At 40.8% G+C, this 9,953-nt stretch overlaps 1 protein-coding gene across 1 annotated transcript; it reads right to left on the bottom strand.

Moving 5' to 3' along the window:
* Nucleotides 1-6,231, bottom strand: LOC134007268 (sodium/potassium-transporting ATPase subunit beta-233-like). The gene is made up of 6 exons (XM_062446565.1): nt 5,993-6,231; nt 3,852-3,980; nt 2,022-2,177; nt 1,733-1,917; nt 1,553-1,636; nt 1-1,432 (listed from the first exon to the last, which is right to left on the bottom strand). Exons 1-6 carry the CDS (start codon nt 6,081-6,083, stop codon nt 1,172-1,174), a joined length of 906 nt encoding a protein of 301 aa, XP_062302549.1. The 5' UTR covers nt 6,084-6,231; the 3' UTR covers nt 1-1,171.
* Between the last annotated feature and the right edge of the window lie 3,722 nt (nt 6,232-9,953).

The raw sequence follows: 9,953 nt of genomic DNA, 5'->3' as shown, positions 1-9,953 counted from the left end.
GACGTTTTCTTCATTTTTATTTCAGTTTGCTTCTCTGATTGAATAAATGACAATTGTGATTGGACTCCTGACTGTTGTTTAGACATTGATTTTAGCACTTCACATCGATGACAGATCCAAATAACAGTTCTGTATTGCGTCTGACAAGATGCCCTTTAACTTGGACCAATGACTTTGGTTTTGTATTTATACATAACACTTTTCCACAATGAAAAAAAATGTACAACTGCATAAATATTAAGTTTGTCCACCATGGCTAAGACATTCATGGAAAAGATCTATCACATTGCAGTGAGACCTCCAGCAAAACATATAATCTGAATGTATAAACAGAGATGATGCCTTCACCCAAAGGTTAAAGGTATTGAACAGACTGGGACATAATCGGTAGTACACAACAATTATGAAAGAAAGAAAAAAACATAAGTAAAAGTTTGAAACAATTTCATAAAACCCATTGCCCACATTAAGTGATTCTAAAAGAAAAACATATGTAAAAATACTTTCCCACAATCAAATGAAAAAGACTATGTAAGAAGGAAGTACAGTTCCATGGAGTGCAGCCTATTTCTCACACGGGTCAGAAGAGATGAGTTTGCCGTTTCATTATTTATATATATATATATATATTTTTTTTTTTAAATCAAGTATACATTTATATATACGTATATATATACACTCACACACACACACATTGGACTGCTGAAGCTTGCTCACATAAGAAAACAGGTTACACCATGGCTTGGAAAGAACCAATGTATGCGACTACTGCACTGTACACTCCAAAAATATATTTTGAAACCACACAAGGCAGCAAAATGGAGGGGACAATAACATTGCGCGCTACACATTAGTTGTGGAATTACAATTTACAATCATAAATGAACAATGTCCCATGGCTCAAGGAATATTCTCATTTACAGTAGAATAAATATTTTACACTATTGCTAGTTTTCCTGTAAATTACATTCTAATGCTAGACAGAAGCCAAATAGCTAGTGTTTAAAGCAGACATATTACGTTGTCGGTCCCTTATGTTTTGAGATTTTTTTTTGTTCAAGCCCAGTTGTTGATTTAACTTAACTAATCTAAAGTTTCCCCTCATCCCATTCTAAATTACTTCATAGTTGTTTTGTAAGAGGCATAGGAATCACTGTTGTCTTGAATGTGGTCATAAATTGGTGACAGTGAGCTTAATATCAAAGCGTCCTCGATAGCGGTCCTTCTCATTATACTGAATGTTTTCCCCAAACACTTTGCACTCGATGCGCAGCTCAGTGTTCATGGTGAGGTTGACGAACTGGAGAGCCACCAGAGGCTGGAGATACTGAGGGTGCAGCAGTTTGCCATAGTAAGGATAATACTGCAGGGGGAAGCCATTACCAATACCATTGTACACGATGTCGCCAATCTTGCCAGCATCCTCCTCTCTCTGCAAAGATAGTGACAATGAATGAATGAATGAATTCTTTAGAAATGCCATGTTGCTGCCAATGGTGACCTTCATTCTGGCACGTACTGCTACAGAATCCTTTGTGGCTACCAAACGTACCTTGTTGGTGCAGTAGATTGGGATGACATTGGGCTGAACTTTATACTTGGCCTCTTCAGGAATGCTCTCATTTGTGTTAGGGGGCTGATGGGAGGAGAAAGGCGACACAGCTTAGAGAGTGTACAAGAGCCATGAGATGAGACCTGTCAAATTGTGATGGTTCAAGTGGTGGAGACTCACCCTTGGCCTGAAGTTGACAATTCTGTTCAGCTTGACAATGATGCAGGGTTTGCCAGTGCTGAAGCCAAAGTCTTTGTCCTGGTATCCAGAGCAGTCTCCTAGCAGCTGCCTGGAGAAACGGCAAGCCTTCCTGATCCCGACATCACTCTCCAAGTCTCCCCGGTTCTTATAAGTATCGGGTGTCTCTGACCAAAGCAGGAGACAGATCAGGTGACCTTGCTTTGGTACAAATGTATTTCAAAATGTACACTCAAATGTGTTTGGAATGAAGGAATGTTTCTCAGCATACCTCCACAGTCCTCATACTTCATCTGGTCCCGCTGGGCATCATCATCATACATTGCCAGGAAATCCCTTAAGGCCTTGGTGTAAGGCAGGTAGGTCTCCACATCATTCAGGTTGAAGGCAACTTCTTGTTTGTCAGAGCGAGGGGTGTGGCTAAGGCCTGTGAGGAAACATGTCAATCATTGTTGAGTTTCAATGAGACAACATCAAACAAGGGTCTTCAGTTCTCCCAGTCCAGAGAAAAAGGATACAAATTAAACATGGCCTTTAGGTTTGAATAGAGAAGGGGACTCCAAAGACTCACTTCAACACTTTTACAAACTTGCACATGCTTTTTTGTAATATTTGTCTAATGCACACACACAAGTGCCAAACATTTGAATGGGAGATGCAGGAACCTGCAAGTAACATTTGTGGCACTTTGTACCTTGTATATCATGTAGTGAGGAAATAAACTGTTCATGTTTGTTTAGAATACCCAGTACATGGCACATTTCTTATAAATGAACATTTGAGAAAGTAATACAAACTCTATTATAGGGGTTTCAGGTCAAATCTACAGATTTGGTCAATACCCTAATTAAAGGTGACATATAATCTCACGTGTAAATGTTTTGTGTTTTAAAGTATTTATATAACGACTCAAACAATCTTCTGTTAGAAAGACCTCAAACGTTTGTTATGATAAATAGTTTGGAATCTGGTACGCAACTCAACTAGTTGATACCTCACAGTGTAACTAGTCTCAATTGCAGAAGTGTGAAATTCAACATGAGGGTGTTTGACCAGCTCCTCCTCCTCTCTCATAGATATTCAAACATGCATCTAGGCTGTGTATTCCCCAGGCCAGTTTAGGTCAAATGCAATTGAGCCATGATCTGAGACCTGCAACAGTGGTGCAGGCCACTAAGTGGTCCCATTAAAGATGTGTTAACGCAAACACGACAGACTTTGGCCAAACTCTCCCGTCTCCAGTAGCACGATGTTCCTGCTTACATCGACCCTGCCCATCCTGAACGCACTCGACATTGGCTGTGTCGTGGCAGGAGCTGCGCTTCAAGGGAGTTTGAGCATTCCTGTGGCCAAAATACGTATGCATTACAGCCTTGGAGACTTAAGTCAACACGCTCAAATCAGCACTGTGAGGCTGCCTATGCATGTCATGATAAGAGGGTGATAGTTTTGTGTTCACTATCTCAATGTAGTGAGATAATCTGAATTTAAATTAAGATAACCAAAACTGGCATGTGTAATGCAGACCTACTCGGCTAACATTTTTTTTAAAATATTGAAACATTTGGCATCCACTTTTATGCATTGCCTACAAGCTGTCCTGTGTGTGTCCGCTGCATGAGACACAAGGACAGGAATACCCTTCCAAATGCCGATAAAGCATCACTGCATTTGAAAGTTGTTTAGATGTGCCGAGTATGCAGCCGGCTCACACATTATCCCTACAGACCTGTACACTGTAGAGTGTACTGGACAGGTCATTGCAAATTGGTGCTGTGATTCAAACCAGCAAAGGACCATCCCCATGTTGCTTATCCTATCCAGTCTTCAGAAGTAAGGCTCAAGGTAGATTAAGGAGGAGGCAGTATTCATACGGCGAAAACGCGAGATGTTTGGTTTCATCTTTTGGGGCTAAAGGGGTTGTCCTCCTTATTTATGAATGAAGGTGACCAACATGACTTAGTTCGAAAACTTGTAACTCATGCATTCAATTGACTAAGTGAAGTTATTTGACGATCCTGCTTGTACTGAAACATCCAAATGAGGCGTGAACTGCCTTCCAAAAAACTGCAGCGTGAACGAGCCAAGTGCGTGTTCTTACCTGGGGGAGACACCCTGTCTTGCCAAGTAGGTTTGTAGTCGCTTAGGGTCAAAAGCAGGGCTTGGATGGTGCCAATGAATATTCCAGCCAGGCAACCGTAGAATATCACATAGAAGAATAGAATTTTAACTGTAAAAGAGAATAAAACATTTCAAAAACTGAAATTCTGTCCCTGTTGAAATCTCAACAACGTGTTAAATTGTATACTGTAAGTGAAAAAAAAAGTTAACCACTAACCAATTGTTGGATTACAAACTCAAGATTTCCACAACCGTCTAACAATCAGGCACCTGTATATCTCTTTAACTGAAGCAACAGCACCACCACTAATGAAAAGTAAACGCTTACAATCGTAAGGCGACAAGTTTCACAATCATAAGGAGTCGTCAAGATGTAATATACTGCAAACTGATATAATTTTTTTGCTTCCCTGAGAAGTTATGGGATGCCAAAAGTAAGTGCTAAATACAGTAATTGACCATTCCAAATTGGTTCTCAATACTGTTTGACTGTGACAGGTTTGGCGATGAGCCATGACTGGCTTTGAGGATCACTTACAGGCAAGCCTTCACACAAAGCATCCAGTGTCTCTCATGGGAGGAGGTAAGCAAAATGCTACACTTTCAACGGATTAAACAGTGGTAGTCTTTGTCTTTCTGGGTTTCCAAGAGCATGACAATGAAATTATTTAATAGACAAATTGAGCAAAACTGACAAGTTATTCATTAGGTTATACAAGACGACTCAAAGTTAGAAAGAGATTTGACTATTTTAAATCCAGTACCACGGCAGTTTATAGATTAAAACCAAATAAATCAACTGAACTATTCAGGGGAGGGAGTTCAAGGACTAACCCACTCACACTTGGTGCTGTTCAAGGACCTGTCCCAGGATTGATGTAAAGGCCTAGTGCTGCATTAAGCAGGCAATGTCAAAGGGTCATTTTCTATGAAGACACCCGGGTACGTTTCATCAAATACGTATGATGTACGTACCTTCATCCTGTTCCTGCTTCTCGTTGGACAAAAAAAAATGTATTTCTGACCACAAGGACCAAATAAACGTTTTCATCCTATTTCAAACTGCCAATACTGATTCATTGTAGAGTTGCTTTTGTACTTTTATAAAAAACATAGTATTTGCCGCAATTCGTCTTAATCGACAAGAACAAGTAAGCTAGACGTCTGACTCGAATTTTAAAACATGCATCACATGCGCACATACATAGCAAATGCGCAGACATTTCGAACGCATCAGCAAATTTAAAAACTTCCAAACGCAAATAGTTAAGTGATCAAATGCTGTTCACGGTAATATCTAAAGACATTCCAGAACACAAAACAATTTTTCTTATCCAAGTCCTGTGAACTCGGTGTGCTAGACCAGGAAACAAATGTGAACGGTATGACATTGAAATGAGGGAGGACATTGACATTGGTACAACGCTGACGCTGGTACAGAAATGCATAGCTAATCAATTTTCACTGTCGGTAGAACGGACATGGGATCAGTGTAAATAGTAACACTAGACGAACAGTGTCCTTCAATTCCAAGCAGGCCATATCTCCTTGGCTCACCTTGGACTATGATGCATTTTTAACCCTTTCTCTGAGCCACTAGACTGCACTGAAAATCTATAAATTGTTTAAATGATGAACCTTTATGCAATGTCGCCAAATACGATCAATATCGCATAGACAAAATACACTAAGTGAACCATTCGCCTCTGTGGTGTGATCCGCTACTGTACATCCTGAACGCTGAATGTAACATTAGAACAACGCATATTCACGAAGGAGACATTGTCAACTTTGCCCTTCAATGACCTCCCTGTTTTTCGAATTACTCGAGTTTACAGGGATGCAATAAAAGGTGGAAGGAATTCCCTTTTAGCATGCATAAGGCGCACCTGGATCAACGAACTACCGGAGTGAACGAACAGTAGCCTATTGGGTTAGTATACTTGGTAATGTGCCATAAAAAAGCAGCAAAGTCAAATCAAACAGGTGTTGATGCATCATGCTTACAGTGTAAGTATATTTAGGATACTTGATGTTCGCACCTATGACTTCCAACCTTTCCAAGACTTTCTATAGCCTACAGAATTCCTGAACCAATTTCCATATACAACTTATACTTACACCAACTTCCCCCGGTACGTCCAAGCAATTCCCCCTTTTCCGAATTCCATACAGCCTTTTTCCATCCACCTTCTTCCTTTTTTCCGGACATTTTCAATAGATTTTTATTTTCCAAAGATGTAAGCCTTCTTTGTTCAGTTTCCTTTCCCGCACTGCCGATGCTCTGGAGTACCTAATACCTAAAAAACCATGGAGTTGTACTCAGATTCCTCCGGTGAAAAGCACACTCATATAGGCGGTCTCCGACTCCGCCCGTTATGTCTGAATAAGTTACCTAGTGAGAGGGCGGGCCGGCTCCGGCAAATCACGAAGAAGAGTCTGTGGATACGTCATAGTTTGTGGAAGGTGCTCATTTGCTCCACCCGACGCTGCGTAGAAACGTCAGAATACCTCAGCGGGTAGTCTAAAGCTTACATTACCACGTGAATGAATCCAGAGACATACTAGTATATCGCTCTACTAGTATGTTAATTATTTAAAGTCTATGTCTCTTCCATGGAAATATACGCAGCATGTGAGTAACACTGAAAATTACTTGCTGATGGTAGCCATAGGATAACCTATAAACTCTACCACACATGACTGATTGACAACAATTTTACAGCAAGAGGTAGTAAGTTATGTATGTGAATACATTAACCTGTGTCAGACCCATTCATATTCAAAACCTTTCACACAGGTGGAGGTGCTGTCTTTCACACCCAAGAGTGTGAAACCCATTTAGTACACAAACTGCATTTTGACATCCTTAAAAGTGAGAGAAAGATCTGGAACCTTTGGATCCCGCCAATTCAAAACAATGTTGTATCACTGGCAGCAAGCAGAAGTGAAAAATGTCCAAAGTTGAAATGCCATGTGTGACATGTATAAGCACATTTCGTGTTTAAAAGCAGAGCAGGGTCTGACACTGGTTTACTCTACCTCACACCCGGCGATGCCCTCTCAGTAAACACAAGTAGAACAATTCAGATAGATGGCTGCCCCTGTTTTACCAGTGCATTCAAGTTCATGTAAAAAAAGTTATCAGCGTGCAAAGAAGACCCATGTGTGCCAATTCATTTCCTTCAAACCAAACTTTTGGACAGTTTGATACAGCATGTTGTTTACTGCCTTGTGACAGGCCATTAGTGAAGCAAGCCCAGCTGCCATGTCAACCGCTCAAAACACTGGAACCTTCATTCATTGTCAATCTAGGCCTCAGGGATACAAGACAAGTACATTTCATTCAATAATATTAATATGATTATTATTTGCATTGTTTAAACTACAGTGTCATAATAGTTTATGGTGGCTTTGGGCCACACCGTCCATCCACACCTCCATGCCACCCTACATCTACCTCCTGCCACCCTCTTGCCACCTCAGGTGAAAATGTGTAGATCACTGGTGGAGATGGTTCCAAGGCTGTTGGTTATCCACTCTAAGATTAAAGATGCTGTAAAGCAAATTCCATGATTTGCTTCTCAGTACATTATACATGTGTGAAATGAGTTGCTGAAAGTATGTGCAAAGGTCTAAAACTTTGTCGCAATGAAATGTGGAGTTAGACCGTTGAACAGTTTCTCACCCATTTTCAGCTCAGGCTTTGTATAGTTGGGGCAAACCCCAACCTATCTACGTCACAGCCACCTATTTACGTCAGATCACAACCGGTTTATATAACCTGCATTCTGTTACTCAGTTGGTACGATGCAAAGACAAAGTAATTAACACATAAAACACTCAGAGACTGCAGGTAGGTCTGTTCTGATATCTTCAATTGATTTAGCTAGTGTTGCTGTTGTTGCTAAATTCAATAAATTCGAGGGGGCAGAGCTTCAGCTACTTCAGGCGACACGCCCTCCCAGTCTCAAGCAGACAAGACTGCTGATTTTCTCACGATTTCAAAGCCTAATTTAACATACTTGTCAGTGTTTTTTTTCATTCGAATTTGGATGGGTAGTTAACAACACATTCTTCTGTTGTGTGATGAACTTAAAACTAATTTTTAATTCCACTTTACAGCATCTTTAATATGTTGTGACTACAATGCATGTACATGTATGAGATCCTGTCAAAAACATTTGAATCTGGGTTACAGAATCCCTACTATTCCTAGCAAACAAACCCACCAGTCGATTGTTATTGGCCCTGGTGAAGTGAAAGTAGGACTGATCCGTGGACAGGCTCTCGAGACAAACACACATGGCTGAACCTGTTCAAAGTTCAACATAGTAAAAGCTTGGTTTAATAGTTTACTTTACGTCACAGCCCTCTGTGACATGCTTGCGTGTAAAAAGGGCTATACAAATAAATTTGATTTGATTTGATTTACTTTAATAGTATTTGAAAGGACAAACTGTGTTAACATAAAAGGAACTGAAGCTCAATTGAAACCAACTGTTTACTATACACAGACACACACACACAGACACACGCACACACAAATGCTCACGCACAGGCACACGCACACGAATACGGTTGGTTGTGCATACGCACACCCACTCACGCAAGGCACACACACATCCACACGCATGCAAGTGTTCAGTGCGTGTGTGTGTGTCCTTGACCATTTAATGATCTAAAGGCTGCAGAGCAAAGTCTGCAATAAGACTGTTTACAGGTGAACCAACATGCACGACACAGGAAATGTGTAGGCTTAGCATTAAGTTAAACCTCAACCAAAAACAAGGGTTTGAAATGGAAATGTGTCCCATGTGTGCTGCTGTGTCATTGGAATTTACTCATTTACGCCAGTACTATTTTTAGTCTTTTATTTTTTTCATACCTTCGTAAGTTGTCTAGTGGAGGGCATGGTTGAAATGAGGGAAGGACCTACCTTTGCTGTGAGTAAACAATCCTGGTTATTTTACCTTTAAACACTGATTTGAATCTGAACGTGTGTGTGTAGGAACGCAGTGTGTCCTTTTAGGATGCCCTTCCATCCCCTTGACGAGCTCTGAACCAAGTTGACAGAGTCCTTTTGTCCTACACTGAAGGCCAATCTACAACGATGTCAAGGGAAATCATTGACAGGGATTCATTATTGAAAGTTTTAACGCCTTTTAACTGATGCCATAGGTTAATGTGTCGCGCTGTTGGAGGAATTACCGTTTGCTCTTTGAACCTTTTTCACCGACCAGGGTTTGAATCATTTTTCCAAACATTTACATTTATTCAATTAGCAGACGCTTTTATCCAATAAGACTTCCAAGAGAGAGCTTTACAAAAAATACCCTGCTTGGACTAGTTCAGCTAGCTCTCTTGAATCTCAACAGGGTATCCGCTTTTGGTCCCGCCAAGAAATGCAAATCAGGACAACCTCATTTGCCCATGGCTCAGACACAACTCAATTGGAGAGTCTGTCTTCAGAAAGGAGAAGGGGAGGTATAGGAGTGGTTCATTTGATCCTCTAAACACAGATGGGGGAAGATGACCTGTGGTCATGAAAGATTCACCACAGCAGAAACATGATAGTGCAGAGAAGTCTGGCTCCTCCCCTTCTGGACCAGGTCACACCAAAGAAACTCTTGGTTATGGTGTCCTGGCTAGAGTATGAAATGGTATTTCCCGCATTGTGCCTCCATGGGTTCCTGAGGAAGTGGCAAAGTGGTACAATGAGTGGTACAATTGTGAGACACCAGGAACCAGGATGAAATGTTCCCCGTTTACTCAGGAAACAAAGCAAATGTACCCAATACACCCAATGCAGTAACAAAGGTACTGTGAAAAACAAAACCTATCCCACTTGCATAGGAGGACACGGTTTGATGTACAAGGAAGATTGACCTGAGTGCGCTTAAAACTCAAAGGTAAGTGAAACCTGTGATCCGAGTGTAATGGACACTCTCTATTAAATGGTTTTCTTTGGTCCTACGTGTCACCAAAACCAAGCTGGACGTAAACATAGGTCTTTGCTCTTTCTTGGAAGTCGCTTTGGATAAAAGCGTCTGCTAAATGAATACATGTAAATGTAAATGTA

Source organism: Osmerus eperlanus, chromosome 21 (assembly GCF_963692335.1).
Source record: "Osmerus eperlanus chromosome 21, fOsmEpe2.1, whole genome shotgun sequence".
NCBI lineage: Eukaryota > Metazoa > Chordata > Actinopteri > Osmeriformes > Osmeridae > Osmerus > Osmerus eperlanus.
This window is presented reverse-complemented; position numbering and strand designations above follow the sequence as displayed.

Coding starts and splice junctions, on each gene's coding strand:
- LOC134007268 (XM_062446565.1), bottom strand. CDS start 6,083: ATGTCCGGAAAAAAGGAAGAAGGTGGATGGAAAAAGGCTGTATGGAAT. Junction 2,178..3,851: donor AGACAGGGTGTCTCCCCCAG/GTAAGAACACGC, acceptor GTTTCCTCACAG/GCCTTAGCCACACCCCTCGC. Junction 1,637..1,732: donor TTGTCAACTTCAGGCCAAGG/GTGAGTCTCCAC, acceptor TCCTCCCATCAG/CCCCCTAACACAAATGAGAG.